The 20466-nt window shown below is 48.7% G+C and overlaps 1 protein-coding gene across 5 annotated transcripts in view; it reads right to left on the bottom strand.

Moving 5' to 3' along the window:
- Fam169b (family with sequence similarity 169, member B) overlaps nt 1-14929 on the bottom strand; it is a 29891-nt gene extending 14962 nt beyond the window's left edge. For 3 of the 5 annotated variants that reach the window (XM_013011840.1, XM_013011839.1, XM_013011836.1), the window contains exons 1-3: nt 14886-14929; nt 7744-7874; nt 4349-4448 (exon numbers count right to left, since the gene is read on the bottom strand). In XM_013011840.1, the coding sequence (XP_012867294.1) occupies nt 4349-4448; nt 7744-7874; nt 14886-14895 (241 nt within the window). In that variant the 5' untranslated portion in view covers nt 14896-14929. Of the gene's footprint in view, nt 1-4348; nt 4449-7743; nt 7875-7991; nt 8160-14885 lie in introns of all 5 variants that reach the window. The other 2 variants (XM_013011838.1, XM_013011837.1) reach the window with 2 other exon arrangements.
- Between the last annotated feature and the right edge of the window lie 5537 nt (nt 14930-20466).

Genomic DNA, 20466 nt, shown 5'->3' on the forward strand with positions numbered 1-20466 from the left:
AAAATAAAATACATGCAGGGGTAGGAGGGGCATGAGGGGGGGTGGGGGGAACACTGAGAAGTTCTGGCAAAGCCTAGCACATAAACACATTCCAAGACATTGCCTGACTTTTATGCAACATTGACTGAACTGGTCAATAACTTACAGGGAGGGGAAAAAATACGCTGGTTGACATAGCAACTGTCACATTGCATTAGGGAGACTAGCACTCCATACAGATGTCTTCCTTAAAGGAAAACACTTCCCCCCAGATGCCCGTGAACTTGGTGCCTTTCTGTTATGGAGAAGGAAACATCTGGTCAACAGCACAGTTGCCTCAGCCTCCGTGTGTTTCTCATGACTTTCTTGCCTGGAGCAATTTTGTTTCCCACCCCCCCCCATCTAGATTTTTCTTTTTTCCTTAACTCTAGGAAAACGGAGTGAGGGTAAAGAGGGTGCCTCTTTAAACTCTAAGCTGTTGGGGGAGACAACAACAAAAAAAAAATCCACAGTAAAGCCAGCCCCTCTAAGGGAAGCATTCAAAATTGCTAAGCAGGCACAAAATCGAGGCGAGCTTTGACCAAGCATCTCTCGGGTGTAGCCATCTACCTACCAGGCTGTCGTGGGAGACCCACGGCAGGGAAACCCACACAGGTAGATTCGTGGCAGGTAGACCTACAGTGGGTAGATCCACCACAGGTAGACACAAGGCAGGCAGATTCATGGCCAATAGATTCGTGGCAGGTACATCTACAGCAGGTAGATCCAGTGCAGATAGATCTACAGCAGGTAGATACAGGGCAGGTAGATCCCGTGCAGGTAGATCTATCCAGGGCAGGTAGGCCCATGGCAGGTAGGCCCATGGCAGGTAGACCCAGGGCAGGTAGATCCAGGGCAGGTAGATCTATCCAGTGCAAGTAGATCTATCCAGGACAGGTAGGCCCATGGCAGGTAGATCCAGTGCAGGTAGATCCAGGGCAGGTAGATCCAGTGCAGGTAGATCTATCCAGGGCAGGTAGATCTATCCAGGGCAGGTAGATCGACAGCAGGTAGATCCAGGGCAGGTAGATCTATCCAGGGCAGGTAGATCGACAGCAGGTAGATCCAGGTAGATCTATCCAGGGCAGGTAGATCTATCCAGGGCAGGTAGATCTATCCAGGGCAGGTAGATCTATCCAGGGCAGGTAGGCCCATGGCCGGTAGACCCGCCATAGGCCTCCAGGAAGCGGCCTCGCCTGCCCTCGGACACTGAGGCATTTTCCTGGACGGTCCCTGCTGTCCTATGGTGTTGTTTGGACTCAGGGCCCGGGCACCGTCCCGGGCCTCCTGCGCTCCAGGCTGGCCTCTACGAGTCCCCGGGAAGAGCGCGGCGTCCTCGCGGGGTCACGCCCGAGGTCCAGCCGAGGCCTGGCACACGTCCCAGCGGCCAACAGGGAAGGGAGGAGGCGTCCCTGCGCCCCACGGCCCCTCCTGCCCCCTCGGGGGCCCGCCGGCCGCGAACCCAGGGCTGAACCCGAGACTGCCAGGCGCCCGGACGGCCGGAAGCGCTGCTGGTGCGGGAACAGAGGCAGCTTCCGGCCGGAACTGTCCATCTTCCCAGGCTCTTCAGTGAGCCTTCCTTCTGCAGTTCACTTCCGGTGAGAGGTCTTTCTATGGGGCACTTCCGGTGAGCCCTCCTTCTGCAGGGCATTTCTGGTGAACCTTCCTCCAGGGAGGCACTTCCGGGTCATGAGGGGGGATGATTGACAACTCCCCAGGCTGAGCTTTCCATTGGCAGTATCTGAAGAGTTGCCTGGGTTGAAATCACAAGTTGCCCTTCCCTTAGGGTCATGGGAGGCCAGCACGGTGTCTGCGAACCAAGGGGGCCCAGAAGAGGGCAGGGGGACACATCCTCTATCTATGAGTCTGTGGGATCTCAGACGTCAAAGCCAGGAAATGGCATCTCTTCTTCAGTGCTGAAAGCAGGCCTCCTCTGGTGGGCAAGCCTCTCCCGTGCGCCCCCCACATTGGCTTGTGGACCTCAAGTTTACAGGCTCAGCCAGCTCTTAGACAGATCCTACTGGTGAACCCTGCCTGTCTGTCTTGCCCACCTCCCTCAAGGCCACAGCAGGGGCTGGAGGGGGAGGAGGATTCCAAGGTTGAGAATCCACAGCCTCTCTGCCTCCAGCCTCCATTGCCCGAACCATTCCCAAAGTCTGGGCAGCCTGTACAGAGGTGAGGAGACACCCCAAAAAGGACCTCCTGGTTCTGAGAAAAGTTCTCCCAGGCTCTTTGGACATGCAGTTCCAGCCCTGCGAGATTCCCACCACCTGCCCTCAACACACAGCCCTGCGGGGGCCTGGCCTGAGGTCTGCCCTGGGTATCTCATCCAGGCTGGGTTCATGCCCCCTCGGAAGGCAGGCTCCAGGGCTGCTCTGGTTTCATTTGAATGTTTAACTTGGCGCTTGCTGTGGCTGCAGGCTATAATGGACATGTTTTTCCAGGAAAGAAATCTTTAAAAAAAAAAAAAAAAGCCTACTTGTTTTTCTCAGGATGCACAAGATGTGTGCAATCACCAAAAACTGTAAATAAATTAGCAGCAATTTGAAGGGTGAGTGTTACAAGACTGGTCACAAAATGTCCTGGGAGCTGGCTAGAAAGACAGACGTTCGAAACAGGGAGATGAACACAGGGTCCGACCGTGTTCACACGAGACCCTCCATTCCCCTGCTATTCGACTGTCACCTGGTCTGCTTGCCAGATACCCAGCAGAGTTCGGTAGGGGCATGCCTTTACCTTCAGGGAATTTATCATCTACCCACGATTGGCCACAGGAAATGATCAGGCCCATGAATAAGGACCTGACCCCTACAGCCCAGATCCTCCTAAATTACCAAGCACAATTAGCAACTGCACGGGGCCAGGCCAAAACCCTTCCACGCACCCTGTGTCCTATCTTTCCCCACTGTTTGTCTGCCAAGCACGCCCACGGCATCGCTGAGGATGAGTGGGTCCGCCCAGCTCCTACCGGCCTTCCTTCCCCTCCACCAAGCAAAGACGACTCAGAGATTGAAGCTCAGCCCCCAGCCCCATCCCGCCCATCACTCAGCATCTGGTGAATGCTGTGCTCGCTTCCACCTGCCTGTTAGCATAGCCTCTGGTGCAGGCAAGCATGGGAATGTGATGGGGAGATTGAACAGAAACCTGGGAACACACAAAGGGGCCTGGTGTGGTTCATACCCAGACTGTGCTTGGGAGGGAGGGAGGCCCTGTTGCTACCTCTAACCCCACAGGACAGAGGATCGTGAGGGGCAGATAGCACCCCGGAGTCAGGAGCCAGATCTGGGCCCTGAGGCAATGGGAGATCCATATCCTTCCAGACCTCACATCCCAATATTTCCGTCCACCTGCCGCCATCTTGCCAGGAGAGGCTCCTCGTTCTGGAAACTTCCAGAGACTGGTGCCCCCTCCATGGGACTCTCAGGGGAGTCAACTACAATTTTCCATCTCTCATCCGCCCTGAAGACACTACCAACTCTTCTCGCTGGGGTTTCAGAAAGAATGAAAGGCCAGCTCTCTCGTGCCCAGGGGGCCATTTTCGCTAGGAAGGCAAGTGACTCCAAATTAGAAGCGAGGCGGGGTAGGTGGGGACAGGAGGACAGGATGGTGCCGACTCAGAGGACTGACAGCCCAGCAGCTTTAGCCTCGGATTCTGAACCTGAAGGTGAAGCCCAAACTTCCTGAGACATACCACACCAAGCATAGGCCAACAAGCCCAGCTATGAACCAATGGGTGAGGGGGAAATGTTGGCTTCAGACCAATGCCTGGTTCACCAAACATCCCCTCCTACATGAAGAGGGTTTCAGGTGAGCTTGTAAAGAAAGGTTCCATTGGCCAACTCAAGAATGATTGGATTTGAAATGAGTGTGAATTAGCTGGGCACCGGTAGCTTTGCCTGTAACCCTAGCTACTCAGGAGGGTGAGATCTGAGGATCTCAGTCAGAGCCAACCAGGAAAGAACAGTGGAAGAGGCTCTTATCTCCAATTAACTAACAAAAAGCCAAAGGGAAGGTGTGGCTCAGGTGGTCAAGTGCTAGCTGTGAGTAAAATAAGCTATGAGAGAGCTCAAGGCCCTGAGTTCAAGCCAGAATACCAGCATGCACACACACATACACACACACAGAGAGCTACCATACTTGTGGGCAATATAAAAGGATACATGGTAGAACCCAGCATGGTGGCTCCTAGCTATGATCCCAGCTACTACGGAGATGGAGAGCAGAAGGATCACAATCAAAGCCATCCTGGACAAAAAGTTAGCCAACCAACAAGCAACACAGTACACACACACAGGAATGTATGCACACACATATGCACAATAACTCCCACCTGTCTTTGTGTCCTGTGGATGAACCCAAACCAGGATCTTCTGCTGGGGTTCATCTCGGTACAAAGCGCAGAAGCACACAGATGAAGCTTCGAGTTGAACCTGAAGAAAAACAACAAACCCACCGCCTGGTTCTTTCATCACAGCAAGGGCACAGGAAATGGCTGAGCAATTAGTTAGTACGGTGATTCACTGTAAGAACACGGGGATTAATTTAATGGGATGCCAGTGAGACCCAAGTGGAACCCTTCCCCGGCCTGAGCTCAGCACAGGAGAATTTGGCAAACGCCTCTCCCATAGTGCCAGCCCGCACTGCCCACCTCCACCTGTTTGCCTATCTAAGCATTGATGAAACACCTCCTTTGCTGCCAATGCCCTGGGACCTCTCCTTCTAATCCCTTCCCCCCCCCCTCCCGCCTTCCCCAGCTTGGGGCCTCCAAACTCAGGCCTCACGCCCACTTCAGAGCCACATCTGTCCAGTCAGCCTCCACCCTCCTCCCTGAGACCCGGTGGTGGTGTGGCCTCCACCTCTGCCTGCAAAGCAGTCGGGAGAAATGCACGCCTTGTCTGCACACCCCTGGCCTCAGTCCTGACCCTTGCCTCCCATATAGAGAAGCTCAATTTGGGGTGCCTGTGTGCTTGCTAGGGTCTCCCACACTGGGATGGTCCCCTTGGCTCAAGGACCCCAGAGCCCTAGGCCTCTGTGAAGCCACCAAGCCAGCTCCCAGCTGCCCAGACCGAAGATCAACACATTCCATTAGCAAGACTGCTTTGGACACCAAGGGGAGCATAAGAAAGGCAAAAAAGAAGGCGTGGTCCAGGCACAACTGACTTTGCTGGAAGCCTCCAACTTCCAGGGATCTGTTTCTCAGCAAGTCCTGGGGCGCATACACATCTCAGTACCTCCTCATTTGGAGAGCCACTTTCCTGAAGAATCCTGGAGATGATTGCCCAACCCCCCGCACTCCTAAGGTTATATCAAGAATAGTGCATCAAAGAAATGGACTCTTACCAAGCCATGAAACACCACAGCCGATCAACCTGGGAAGAATCTTATTGTATAGACCATGTTCCATTCAGAGAGTCGTCAAGCTTATATATAATTTTTTTTGGCAGTCATGGGGCTTGAACTCAGGGCCTGAGCAATGTCCCTGAACCTTTGTGCTCAAGGCTAGCGCTCTACCACTTTGAGCCATAGCTCCACTTTGGTTTTCTAGTGGTTAATTAGAGATAAGTGTTGCATAGACTTTCCTGCCTGGGCTACCTTCGAACCAAGATCCTCAGATCTCAGCCTCCCGAGTAGCTAGGGAGATATGAGCCACCAGTGTGCAGCTAAGTTTATATTTTTAAAAATATATATATTAAAAATGCAAAAAGCCAAGCAGGGTGCTGTGTGCCTGTAATACCATCATTTGGGAAGCTAAGACTAGAGAATGTCCAATTGGGGCTCTATAGTGAGACCTTATGTCCAAAAAACAAAAACAAAACAAAAAATCTAAATTTAAACATATCAAAATGTTTACAGTAGTTAACCACGATGCTTGTATTTTCTCTATCTGTTGTCATAGTTCCCAAATAAATCCACAATGAATAATACTGCCTTACAACGGGGGTGAGGGGTGGGGGGTGGGAATCAGTAAATAACAATTGTATTTTAAATGGGTCAGACCGATTTGGAAAAGAGTTAATTATGGGAGAGAAAGATAACTATGCTACACCCCAAGCTTTCTGGGTTGGAGAAAAACCCCTCTGGGTACAAAGAGCCAAGTTAAACCTGCTAAAAGCAATGAACAGACCCAAACCCCATTCCTAATGAGATTACCCCCCACCCCCACCAAACAGCCCCTAGATCTCTAGCTCACTGAAACAATTGTAGTAAGAGTCTCATTTGAGGTTTTCATTAATGATACTACGATCGCTCGCTTGTGAAGTGTACTCTTGCTATTAGGGTTGGTTGGTGGTTTTGAAGTAAAGCAACCTGCAAATACAGGGGCAATAAAAGCAGATTTCACCGGCCTCTGGTTACCTTCCACATTCAACTCCTGGGCAAGTCGAGACCCAGACTTGGTGCATGTCTGCTCATGGCCACTGGGAGGCGCCAGAGTATGCCAGGCCAGCATCCTTCCCCCTGCACTCCAGCTCTACAACCCTACAAATCAGGGTGCTTTGGGGGAGGGAGTCACACCTTCAAAATCTCAGGGAAGCCACTGCTTATAATCTGTGCAAGCCACGGTCTTCATTCACTCTGGAAACGTCACCACAGCGAAGCAAGACCCAGTGCCCTCTCTACCAACTCGGGCGGGGGAGGCAGGGGGAGACAAATTCTAGCAGGAATGAAATCTTCCAGGTGTAAAACGAGGAGTCTGTGTCTCCTTCCACAGATCAGCTGTGAATCTGAAAGAGGTGATGGCCCACCATTGCTGTGTTATTTTCACTTGCTGGAGAGAGAGAGAGAGAGAGAGAGAGAGAGAGAGAGAGAGCATCCTAAAGGAAAAAAAAAGACTGGAATTTTGCACTCACAACAAACACTTTCAAAGTGTCTGTCTCCCCTTCTCTCCATTCCCTCAGGTCCTGCTTCACAAGGTACACAACTTTAATTCAAAATTTGAATTAAATTTACAAATTCAATTCAAAAATCTTCATCGTGCCAACTGCCATTGGCTCATAGCTGTCATCCTAACTCCTCAGGAGGCTGAGATCTGAGGATCACAGTTTGAAGCCAGCCCAGGCAGGAAAAGTCCACGAGACTCTTATCTCTAGTGGACCACCAAATAAGCCAGAAGTGGAACTGTGGCTCAAGTGGTAGAGTTCCAGCCTTGAATGTAAAAGCTTAGGGACTGTGTCCAAGCCCTGAGTTCAAGTCCCAGTATTAACACACACACACACACACACACACACAAATCATAATTGGCACAGCATAGTTCCAAATTACAAAACCATTAGCACTCTATCAAATCTGATAGACCCAAAATGAAGCACTCTCCTGAGTTTACAAATGGGTAAACTGAGGCATGGCTAGGCATTACACATGGAGTCTCACTTAATACTCACCCACCACCATGAAATAAGTGCTGTTATTATTGCCTTGGTTTTAGACATGAGCATACCAAGACCTTTGGTGTTAAGACAATTGCTCAAAGCCACACAGCAGACTCGAATCCTGAGGGCTAGATAGCTTTTTGCCTGGCCTGGCTCAACTCACATTCAGGATTCCAGAATCCCCACCAAGGCCTCTACCTGCTTCTCAGATGTGTTAGTTCACACATGTTATGGGGGGCTGTTTAAGTTTCATTGTTGTTGGGGTCTTTTGTTTGTTTTAATCTAGGATATTCTTTCTGGTGCAGTCTATGATCCAAATGACATTTGAGGGAGTGCTTCATGGAGAAAACATCCATACCTGCTCCCCCGTGGGAAGGGAGAAAACTGGCGTGGCCCCAGTCCCGTGTCTGAGCGAGGCGAGGTAAGCTGCGGTCGCTTCCTGGTATCCCCCAGGATCATCTTCTAGAAAATCCACCGGGTAGCTGCCTGCCGGGAAAAACCAGGCCGGGATGATCTTAGCCCGAGTCTTTTCATGAAGAAAAAGTCACTTCTTGAAGATGAAAACAAAACAATTGGAATCTTCGGATTGGGTAGCGTGACTCTCACCTGCCATCTTGGAAGCTGCTTGGAAGGCTGCGATCAGGAGGATGGAGATGGGAAAGCCAGTTGAGACTTGGGGGGGTGTGGGGGGAACAGGAGAGGTGTTCTAGAGACCCGATCCCAACCAGTAAAAAGCTGGGATGCTGGACAGTCGTCATCCCAGCTCCGCAGGAACTATCCAACAGGAAAAGACCACGATGCAGACTGACCCAGGCAAGAGAATGAGATTTTGTTGGGGAAAAAAACAAAAAGGGGGACCAGACGCCGGTGGCTCACGCCTGTCATCTTAAGTGTTCAGGAGGCTGAGATCTAAGGATGGCGATTCAAAGCCAGCCTGGGCAGGGAAGTCCCCATGAGACTCTTATCTCCAATGAACCACCAGAAAACCAGAAGTGGTGCTGTGGCTCAAGTGGTAGAGCACTGGCCTTGAGCAGAAGAGCTCAAAGACAGCACACAGGTCCTGAGTTCAAGTCCCCACACCTCAGGACTGACCCCACACACACACACACACAAACACAAAAGCTAGTGGCCCACAGCTACTAGCATGAGGCTAGAGAGATTTGGGAAGGAAGGGTCAGGACTTGGGCCAAGAATCTGCATTCAGTTTCCTACACAAAGAACATTCTGGAAACTTGGGGTGGAGGGTGGATGATAAATCAGTAGGAGAGAGTCAGGGCATCTGAGGCAAAGCCCTCTCCCCACACCCAGAGCCCCCTCCCCATCCTCCATCCCAGGAGAAAGAAACTTCCTCCCCTTTCTGAGACCCCCAACTCGGGTCCGCCCCGGTAGCAGACGCCTCTGGAGCAGTTTGAGCCTGTTCAGGGTTTTAATGGCTTGAAGTGAACATGACATTTTGGTTTTCTTTTCCTTTTCTTTTCTTTTTTTTGCGAAGCCATAAAAAATGTAATCTTTTCAGTGCAATGCAAAATGGTTTTTTATTAGAAAGGGGCGCACAGCTGAAACGGAAAATTTGCTGTCAAGAAGTGGAAATCCCTCACTCAACAAAACCTGCACTTAAGAATTCACTTTGGAGTGCACATTGGCATGTAATCATCCAAAAAAAAAAAAGGAATAGTGGTATATCCAAAAGTCTTTCCAGGCAAAATACTTGAATTATTCAGGATTATTGTAGCAGAGCTCAGGTTCCCAAGGCTATATTAACAGATGCTACAGTCAGTCATTCCTTTACCAACCATCCCCCTCACCCCCGATGCAGCTGCTCAGCCCCTGCTGGCCGGTCAAGCCAGGCGTCCTGTTTGAAGAAGCCTTTACCAACACTTCTTTTTCTTTTCCTTTTTGGTCCTCCCAATGTAAACAGCAATACCAATTAATGAAAGCTCTTGAGAGGGACTGGAGATTCTCATGTAGTCATACGTAGCTAGTCTTTTGCCTGACATCCTTTTCAAATGCTAATTTACCACCAAGATTGAGGAACATACTTCCATTTTTTAGTTTTTGGAAAGCATAGCTTTTCTCAGACGGGATTGCTATTACAAGGAATATTAAGAAGGTGTTTTTAAGTTTTACTAGCCGTACCCTTCACCAACTATGCTGTTTTGAAAAGCTCATCTCCAACAGAATTCCAAGGCGTCATGTCATTGGAAAAACTGGCTGTAAGCATGTGGAGATTTGTTTGTTTGTTTGCTTTTTCAGTGTGGGTTATCTTTCTTTGGTTGTAGTAAGAATAATTTTTTGTTTGGAGAATGTCGGTGGGGAGGGGGAGAGATAGGAGGCAAAACTGAAGCAGTAATATTCAACTCTTACTTTTTATAAGTGTTCAAATTAGCTATGACTACTACATAACCATTTTTTGTGTTTTTACTTCCCTGTTGTGGTTAGGTTCTTTTTTTTTCCTAGTTGACCATTCCCCCTCCCCCTTCACAAAGGGGTACAAATAAAATGGGTTTCTTAGGGGGAGCGTCAGAGGGTATTGAGAGAACACAGGTGCTCGGCTTCACACTTTGTGTGGATTCAGTTGTTGCCTCCAAGTAATTAAACTTAGGCTCCCCACTCAGACATGCTGCATTCAAGGAATGGATAAGGGACTGTACAGCGGCTCACAACTACTTGGGAAGTAGAGGTTGGGAAGATCTAGGTTTGAAGTCAGCCTGGGCAAAAAGAAATACATAAATAAAAAGAGATACTTCCATCTGAATCAATCAGTTAGGAGTGGTATAAAGCCCTTTTCATCACAGCTACAAGGGAGGAAGAAGTCAAAGAAAACTACCTAAAGCAAGTTGTCCCAGGGTCATGGTTCAATTGGTAGAGCACCTTCTTAGCAAGTACAAAGTACCTCAGTTCAACTCCTAGGACAGACAGCAAAATGGATCTGTGGAGTTCAATGAGATTATCTGAGACAGAGGTGAGGTTTGAGAGAAGAATGGATTTGCATCTAAATAACTGGAAGTACAATGTGATAACTTCTTTTCTTATTCTTTCTTCTCTTCCTTCCTTCCCTTCTTTCCTTCCTTTTCCTTCCTTCCTTCCTTCCTTCCCATCCTTCTTTCTTTTCTTTCTTTTTGGTACCAATAACAATGCTTGTACTCAGGGTCTTATGCTGTCATTTAGCATTCTTTGCTCAAGGCTGGCACTTTACCACTTGGTCCACACCTCCATGTCTGGTTTTTTACTGGCTTATTAGAGGCTAAGAGCCTTAGGGACTTTTCTGCTCAGGATGGCTTTGAATTGTGACCTTACATCTCAGCCTCCTGAGAAGGTAGGATGACAGATGTGAATTACAGTACCTGGTATATCATAACTGGACCTGTTTGTGTAAGATTGAAAAATAAATGGTGAATCTAGTATTCGTACCAAATACTTGGTGGACCTTGAAGAAATAGAGAAGAAAAATAATAGTCTACCTATTGCAGGTAGAAGAATTAGAAAAATAGCACATTATTGTACTTGTCTTCTATTTATTCCTTACCTTTGCAGCATTTTCGAGTTTACAAAGGGCTTTCACGCAGCTTGTTTGAAACTTTCCTCAACCCTCATAAAGCCAAGAAAGCATAATGCATTAACCCTGTCTTTCAAATATGTAAACAGAGGCTGAAAAAATGAAGTTCATAGAATAATGAAACCCATTAAAAAGGGGGGGGGGAGTTAAAGAAATCTCCCGCAAGAGAATAGCAAGGCGATTGACAACTACTTTCTCACTCACAACTATGGAAGCCAAGTGACAATGGTATTCTATTTTCATTGCACTAAAGAAAAATAGTTTTCATCCTCCATCTAGCAAAATATCTGAGGATTGTGGTTCGAGGCCAGCCCAGGCAGGAAATTCTGTGGGTCTTTTTTTATCTCCAGTAAGCCAGAAGTGAAATTATAGCTCAAGTGGTATAGCACCAGCCTTGAGATAGTAACCAGTCCCTGAGTTCAAGCTCAGGACCAGCACACAGACACAGACACATGCATCACAGTAGAACTGGGAACTACGTAACACTGGCATGTAAGCTAGAAAGAGAAAGTCAAGTGAAGGTATTTTAAAGCCCTTAAATGATCCCAGAAAAAAGTAAACTTTTTGACTAATTTCAGAAAGAGCTAAATACACACACACACACACACACACACACACACACACACACACACACACACATCACTTGCAGAATTAGCCCATAAAAGAAAAATGGCACAAATATTAAACTGCAAAACAGGAGATGGAAAAATAGGATTTGAGCCAGGATGGAGGAAACCTTAATTAGTATAAAAGAAGACACAATGAAAAGATGATCCGTCAATAACCAGGTTTCATTGTTACTTAAAAACAGATATTCACCACAAATAACTAGTCTTTTCAGAAAGACATATTTTGTTTTGTTTGTGCCTTTACACCAAATGCTTTTAAATATTTAAACATTTTATTTAATATTCATGTTTTCTGAGCAAAGCATAAATAAAGGAAGACCTTTCCTTCTGTATAGTTTTTTAAAGATGTTCCCTCTAAGAGCTCAGATGTGGGTAAATACACATTGCACAAATCAGCTCTCTCTCTCTCTCTCTCTCTCTCTCTCACACACACACACACACACACACACACACCCCAAAAACAGTCCACAAAGGCACAGGGTCATATAGAGTCATACTTGGACTGGAGGCCATTATTGTAAGAAGTTGTATTTTTGTTTGTTGTGCCAGTATTGGGATTTGAACTCGGAGTCTGGGCATTGTTTCTTAGTTGTTTTTTTTTTTCACTCAAGGTTTGCCTTCTATCATTTGAAAAACAGCTCAACTTTGCAGCTTCTTTGTTAGTTAATTGGAGACGAAGGGTCCCATGGACTTACCTACCTGAGCTGGCTTTGAACCAAAAGCCTCAGATCTCAGCCTTCTGAGTAGCTAGGATTACAGGTGTGAACCACCAGTGCCCACCTTTGCCCTGAAATTTCTATGTCACAAAACCCACACAATTTCCTACAATCCTCTCTTTAGAACTTCCCAGGGATAAACCATAAATAATATCAGAGAAATGAGAAGTAGGAAAAAGGCAGCCAGCCAATCACCAAACTAATGATTCACCGGTCAGAGGGACAGACCTGAGCACCCACCGTCCTGGAGAAGTTCTGGTCATTCACCCTACCCTGCCACGCCACCCCTGGACCCTGGGAGAAAGGTCAGGACACCAGCACCTCCAGCCCCACGCCGTGCTGTGTGATCCACACAGAAGTCTAGATGGTACATTGTGTTGGTGTCACGATGGAGCAAGGAATCACAAGAGAAGGTGCAAAGACCCTGGGGTCATTAAACCTGAGTACACTGTGTTCCCTCTGTGCACAGCAATCTCTCACTGAAGGTCCCATTCCTTTATGGCTCTTCCTGGCCCAAAAACCTCAATATTAAAAAAAAAAAAATCAGTCAGGCGCCAGTGGCTCATGCCTATAATCCAAGCTACTCAAGAGGCTGAGATCTGAGGGTTGTGGTTCAAAACCAGCCTAGGCAGAAAACTGTGCAACTCTTATCTCCAATCAACCAATGAAGAGCCAGATGTGGAACTATGGCTCAAGTGGTAGGGCACTGGCCTTGAGCGAGAAAGCTAAGGGACAGAGACCCAGGACTGGTACAGAAAAGAAAAGAAAAGAACAGAAAGAAAAGAAAAGGCTGAGGGCTGTAACAGAACTGGGCTGTTTGTGCCTTTTCTCTTTCTTTCTACTATAAACTGAAATGACAGCAGCAGATGGTCTTGGGAAACCTCAGATGAGTTTCGGTCTCAGGGAAATGAAAAACATGTAGACACTCTGGAGAGAGGGGAGGGAGGGAAAGAGATAAGAGAGAGAGAGAGAATCACAATGATTACAGGGCATATCAGAATGATCTGAATCACTATAAGGCACCTCTAAATCCTGTCTGGCTAGGACCCCCTCCACCGAGCCAGAGATGCTGAAAAAAAGGAGGCTTCCACCGATGCAGGCCTTTTCCCCTTTGTTTCCACACGAGAGCGAAGTAGGGGCTTGATACAACCTTACCTGAAAGCCTAATTTTTCATTTCATGCTTCTTTGCTAAAAAAGCAATTGGTCAGATTCCCTGTTGATCTGTTCAAGCTTGGTTGTTTTCGTGTTTTGGAAATGGGCTATCAAAATTCAGGCAATGGTTCAACTATGCAAAACTCCGATCTAGGAAGATCTAACACATATGGAAGCCAGCCATGTGTCACTGCTGTGTGTCATGTGAGCCACCAAAACCCCAGCAAAACCAGGTGCTAGTGGCTCCCCACCCCCATAATCCCAGCTCCTGAGGCAGCTGAGATCCGAGGATCAAGATTCAAAGCCAGCCAAGGCAGGAAAAGTCCGTGACACTCTTCTCGCCAATGAACTACCCAAAAGTCGGAAGTGGAGCTGTGGCTCAGGTGTAGAGCACCGACCTTGAGAAACAACAAAAGACAACTACAAGCTATTTTCTTCCCTGGTCCCAATTCTCTACCTTACAGAGGAGGAAAAGCACCCATGACGCAAGCCATTTGCACGCGCTTTCAAGGGAGAGAGAAAAAAAAATTGAAAGTACAAACGAAAGAGGAAGCATCACTTGCTGCTCCGCATATAAAATGAAGTAAGCTATGCTTTTCTGGTCTGGAGATGGAGCAAACGGTCCGTGGGGAAGCCCAGCTAAAGGCAGGTAGATGGTGGCCACCTCCTCTCCTCAGGCTGCCTGGAGGGGGAGAGAGCTTATCCCCCGGACAGGGCCCCTGGGTTTGCTGTTGGCTTGTTTTGTGGCTTACAGAGACCAGGGACAGAGATGGTGGCTGGCGTGAGGTCTGAACTCCTGGGGTACAGGCGTGGCCACCTGTGCCCCAACCTACAGGGCACAGCGGAGCCCTCCAACCTGCCTGGCCTGGCTGGAGACCCTGCGCCCCACAGGAGGAAAGGGGGGCGGAGGGAGGAAGAGGGCATCTTCCTGGCCATCAAAGCCCCACCTGCCCCTTGGGCTTCTGTCCCGCTGGGCTTTGGGAATGGGAAATGGCACCTGCTGGGGGAGGGGGCTGCAACCCAAGGGGGGAGGGCAAGGGGGACCCACCAAGGATGCGTCAGGGCAGGGGGCTGTCAGGGGCGCAGGCCCTGTGTCCCCCACCGGGTCCCCCGGGGTACCAGCTGTGATCTGAGCTTGGGGACAGGGGTTCGAGTCCAGGTCCGGGCCATTCCCCCCCACACACTCCCCGGGCTCCCAGGATCTGGGTGGCAGGGGTAAGGGCGGGGGTGACAGGTGCGCGGCCGCCCCCCTCCTGCTCCCCTCCCGCCCTCCCGGCTCCAGCTCCGTGGCTGTTTACCGGCTCGGTTTACACCCGGCCATTGAAACCCAAGACGTGGGGCGGGACTGGGGGGGGCGCAGACAGTGGGGGGACAGCGGAGGGGGGGAGTCGGGAAGGGGACAGGTGGGGGACAGGTGGCCCCGGCCCAAGCCACGGATCCGCTTACCTGACTCCATGCTCTCCGCAGCCACACCCGGCCCTGGGGCCCTCCCTGTCCCCAGGGGCTCCCCCCCCCTCCCCTGTGCCCTTCCCCTCCCCCCATCCCCGCTGCCCCGCCTCCACCCCAAGGCCACCAGACCAGGCCCTGCCCACCCTCCCTGCAAATACAAATTATTCCAAATATTAGGGGGTTTACAGACTCCAGCCAGCCCGCAGCCCTGACCTTCTGCTCCTCCTGTTTCTATTTTTCCTATGGATCAATTATCTATCAGTCTCTCTCTCTGTCTATTTGCCTATCATCTATTTGTCTGTCATCTAGCAGATAGCCTTCATCTTCTTATCCCCACCGGTCCATCTATTTATCTTCCTGTCTTATCTGTCATCTGTTCATCTGTCAGTTTTATCCATCCATCCTCTACCCATCACCTGTCTACAATCACCCATCTATCTACCTGTTTATCTATGTGTTTGTTTTTGCAGTACTCCTATTTTCTTTCACTTTCATTTCTTGTGTTTTATCTTTTTTTGGGGGGGTGGGAATCAGTGGGGTTTGATCTCAGGGCCTCAGGCCTGCTGAATGGGTGCTGTGTGTCTCTTGGGCTACCCCTCCAGCCCCTTTTGGCTTTAGTTTTGTTTTCTTAGGTAGGATTTCAGGCTTCTGTTCCGGGCCAGGCTTAGACCCAGATCCTCTTTTACCTCCTCCTCCTTGTGCAGCTAAGATGACTAACCCTTGCCGTGTCTCTTTGTTCCTATAAACAAACAAACAAACAATATTTGCAACAAGTCTTCTGGAAAATGTAAAGGCAAAGCACACAGAACAACAGGAACCACTAGTGACATTATAGTAACAAGATGCCCTGAGAAACTTGGGAGCTTCATTCCTCCTGGTCGGTATTAAATACAATCAGCAGCGGGGACGCCGCCACCTGCCACCTCTCTGGCAGCCAGCCAGCATGGGGCCGGACAGCCCAGGATTCCATTCCCCTGCTGGGAACAACGTACCATTTAAAACTCCTGAGTTGTTGAGCTCTAAAGTTTTCCATCTCCTGTTTTCAGCTCATCATGGACCTTGGGTAACTGAAACCAAGGGCTGAAAAACCACCAGTGAGGTGGGACTAATAAAACCTGTTTACGCCACTAACTGAAATGAATCCCAGAACCTGGTCCCGTGGAATCACTACCAGCATCATCTTATAAGTAAAGTAGTATGGGCTGGGAAGGTGGCTCAGTGGTAGAGCGCTTGCCTTGCATGCATGAGCCCTTGGGTTCAATTCCTCAGCAACACATAAGCAAAAAGAAAAAAGCCGAAGTGGCACTGTGGCTCAAGTGGTAGAGCTTTAGCCTTGAGCTGAAGAGCTAAGGGACAGCACCCAGGCCCAGAGTTCAAGACCCATGACCAGCAAAAAGAAGAAAAAGAAAAAAGGAAAATAGTATATGCCAATACAAGATTTAGCAACTGACAACCAGCATACCGGACAACCCATTTTTTTTCTATTTTTCCACAGTTTGGGAATTAAAAAAAAAAAAGTTCTTATACCTGCCAATAGTTGAGAGAAGAATCAAAAGCACATTGGATCATGCCATTATGATATGGAGTTCTGAATTCTGCCATCATAAATGAGGATGGAAACACAGCCACGCCCACTCATTTGCATACTGCCTGTCACCTGTGGCTGCTCCTTGCTTGGTCTTTTCTTTCTTAATTGTCTGGTCTGGAAATCCAGGGACAGGTTAGATCATCAGTGCTTTAACAAGAAGCAATTTGTCTATGGGTGATGGCTCTGATCTTAGGGATAAACCTGGGGAGCCAAAACCAAAGTTGGTTGGTACACACACACAAATTGAATTACATTACCATTATCTTTCTATTACATTACTATTATCTTTATATATAGATTCTATTACTATTATCTTTATATATTGTATTATATTACCATTATCTTTGAAACCACAAGTGGCTGGGGTTTTATATTTGGGGGCAGGGAGATGATTGATTTCTTCCCCCCCCCCACCTCCCAAAGGAATTTGAATGGTTTGATTCACTTTCCTCCAGGTCAACTATATCAAAATAGGTCACATTTTAAGAGCTGTTTGTGTTAGAGACAATAAACAAACCCTTTAATCCCTCGGCCGGCTTTCAGCAGGAGGTCCACACTTGCCAGTAAGGAATTTCAAACAAATCCTCCAATGGTTTATGACTGGTTCAACACATGAACTATTTGAGGGCTTCAGATCTCGCATTCTTGGCAGCGAGCATTTGCCATCCCTGGTGAGAATATGTGGGGTTCTCTGGTTTGCTTTCCTGTTCACGAAGGCAGCTGGTGTGTGTGCGTGCGTGTGTGTGTGTGTGTGTGTGTGTGTGTGTGTCTGTGTGACACCTTGACCTCCTAATCCTGGAGTCAAATATGATTCCAAATATTTTCCTCCGTGGAACTTAACTTGTAAGGAAGGTCACGGTGTTTTCTGTGAAATCAAACGTCTCCCTCCAGTGGTCTTCTTCGTTCTCAGGCTTACTGTATTTCAACAGCCTGAAGATCGTGTTTGACATCAGCAATTGTTAGAGACCATTTGTTTTTACAGCGGAAAAAAAAAAGAAAGAAAGAAAAATACAGATGGCAGGCCTCAAAAATCCATCCTTCTCTGAGCTGTTTTCATTTTACAGAGTGAGAATGTGGTGGAGAATTTTTTTTTCCAAGTGGGGGAAAAACACAATAGTAGACATATCATAATGACTAAGTAAAAATATTTTGTATTTTTGGGTTTTTTTTTGTCAATTCAAAATTAAAGAACCGATCAGAGAAGAAGGAAAGTGTCAATGAATTACAGAAAAGTGGCAACTCCAGGACATGCTCTAGTTTCAGTTAAAATAAGAATAGTTCATGTCAAATTAAAAAACAGAAAAACAAAACAAGTAAGACCTGGGTACTATAGTACATGCCTGTAGTCTCAGCTTCTCAGGAGGCTGAGGTAGGAGAATCACTTGAACCCAGGAATTTGGAGCCAGCAGAACAGCACTGTCTAATAAAAAAAAAACAGCAACAACGATAATAAACATTGCAAGAGCATCATCAGAAAAGTAGCATTATTCAAAATGCACACTCTTAAAGAACGCTGCTTATAAACACACTGGTTAATACCGAAGTACCCAAGTTTGTGGCCACTTTACCCGGGCATTTCCAAATGGCCCGATTTTATTCATAATGGCCCTTGAAGTGAATGCTGCCGACCCACGGAACCCCTCCAACACCCTCCACCCGTACCTAAGGGAACGGGAGAAAGTGATAGCATAGTAACACGCTGGCCCAGCCCCGGGCGGTCCTCTCCTCCTGGAGGTGGGCCTCGGTCTCCCAGGGGAGGACAGAGCCGGCCGGCAGGGGGGGCACAGGGCCATTTCCCTCCAGATCTCCACCACCCAGGAACATGAGCCCACCCTACCTCAGGATCAACAAAAGGGAGAGGAGACCGAAGTGTGGAGCCCCCAGGTTCTAGACCCGTGGAATCTAGTTCTTAGCAGTGAACCAAGTAAGAGGGCCCTGTGTCTCAGAGAGATAGATTGATAGACAGACAGACAGATAGATTGACAGATAGAGATAAGAGATAGATGATAAACAGATGATAGAGATAAATATACAGAGATGATAGATTAGATAGATGGTAGAGATGGGTTGATAGATGATAGAGATTGATGTATAGATGATATAGAGAGATAACTATACAGATGATAGATTAGATAGATAGATGATAAATAGATAAACAGGGCTAATTAAGTACATCTCTGATAGAGAGCTTACAGAACTTTCTAAAAGACTGGTTGGCCATGCTTGAACCATTGGGTGAACTCCCTTGAGGGATTCTTACATCCTTGCTTGGCTGAGCAAAAAGGATTCTGAGTTCTGTTCCTCTTACTTCTCAGCGTTGGAAAGCCAGGCACCCGCAGTGCACACCTGTCACTCTAGAGATACGGATCGAGGTTCCAGGTTGAGGAAGAAAAACAAAAACAAAAACCCTCTGGGAGAACCCATCTCAACCGAAAACGCAGAGCACACTGGCACAAGCCTGTCATCCCTGCAGTGCCGGAAAGTGAACAATAGAAGATCACGGTGCAGGCAGGTGCTGGGCTGGGACGCAGCCAGCACAGAAGGGACTGGAGGCCTGGCTCAGTGGTACGGCGCCTACCTAGCAAGCTCAGAGTTCAAACTCCAACATCACCAAGGATTCTCTTCATTTATTTATTTCTCTTGGCCAGTCCTGGGGCTTCAACTCACGCAGGGCCTAGACACTGTCTCTGAGCTTCTGTCAGCTCAAGGCTAGCACTCTACCACTTGAGCCACAGCGCCACTTCTGGCTTTTTCTCTGTGTGTGGTACTGAGGAATCGAACCTGGGGCTTTGTGTATGTGAGGCAAGCACTCTACCACTGAGCCACCTTCCCAGCCCATTTTTTTTCAAAGGTTATTTGATAGAATTCGCAGAAGACTGATGGGCTTCTCAGACGCACGGAAAGCTGGGGCCTCTCCTGCCCTGGGTGGGGTGGGGGTGGGGCTGGCAAGCAGTGGCCTATGGAGAGAGCGGAAGAAGAACTTTCCAGAGGTCAGAGGTGGGTGTGGAGAGGTCTCCAGGGACGCCAGCAGACCCTGCGCTAGCCCAGCTGGTGAGCCCCAGCTTTTCAGGGTTGTTCTTTGGGTGGCACGTTAGAAACGGGCTTACCAGGCACCCCAAACTCCCACCTGTCATCCCAGCTCCTCAGGAGGCTGAGATCTGAGGATTGAGATTGAAAGCCAGCCTGAACGGGAAAGTTCATGAGACCCTTATCTCTGACCCACCACCCCCAAAGCCGGAAGTGGCACTGTGGCTCAAGTGGTAAAATGCTCACCTTGAGCACAAAAACTCAGGGATAGCACCCAGGCCCTGAGTTTAAATCCCAGTACCCGCAAAGCAGGGAGTCATTATCATCCTTGCTGTGTGGGGGGGAGGGGCTCTTGTTCTCTTGCTCCCTCTCCCACCCACCCTTTCTTTAGCCTTCTCCATCTTTCTGTCCTCCTCCCTCATCCCCCCTTGCTCTTCTCCAACTCCTTCTTCACATATTTCCCAGAGTCCACTTCTAAAGCAACCAAGCTGGTGGTTAGACACGACTAGGAACTAGCACATGGGAAGAGATGGGCTTGCAGAAGCAAAGAATTCATTTCCCACCGCCCAGGGTGGGACAGAGGCATGGATGGCAGTTCTAGATGTCCTGGCAAACAAGCACATGGTCTTTGTCCCCTGCCCCAACCCCCATCCCATGGGGCTCATCATTGAACAACCCTAAGCAGCAAAGCACCCCACACCCCAGTGTGGCACCCAGTGAGTCCCCCATAGCACCCTGGCCCCTGCGTCCTGGCCAGGCTATTTCTGTTCTCAGAGGGCATCTCCTTACCACCCTACCCGCCTAAGCCTGGGCCTTGGCTGGCCTGGGAATGCAGCCTGGTGGAGAGGCTGGGCCAAACACCTCCAATGAGGCCAGAGAGGAAGGGGGGGGTCAGAGGGCTGGCCTGGGACCTGCTGTGCACCCGGCCCCCCCGGGCACCAGGGCTTCATGGAGCCGCCGTCC

Source organism: Dipodomys ordii, unplaced genomic scaffold, assembly GCF_000151885.1.
Source record: "Dipodomys ordii isolate 6190 unplaced genomic scaffold, Dord_2.0 Scaffold15, whole genome shotgun sequence".
Taxonomy (NCBI): Eukaryota; Metazoa; Chordata; class Mammalia; order Rodentia; family Heteromyidae; genus Dipodomys; species Dipodomys ordii.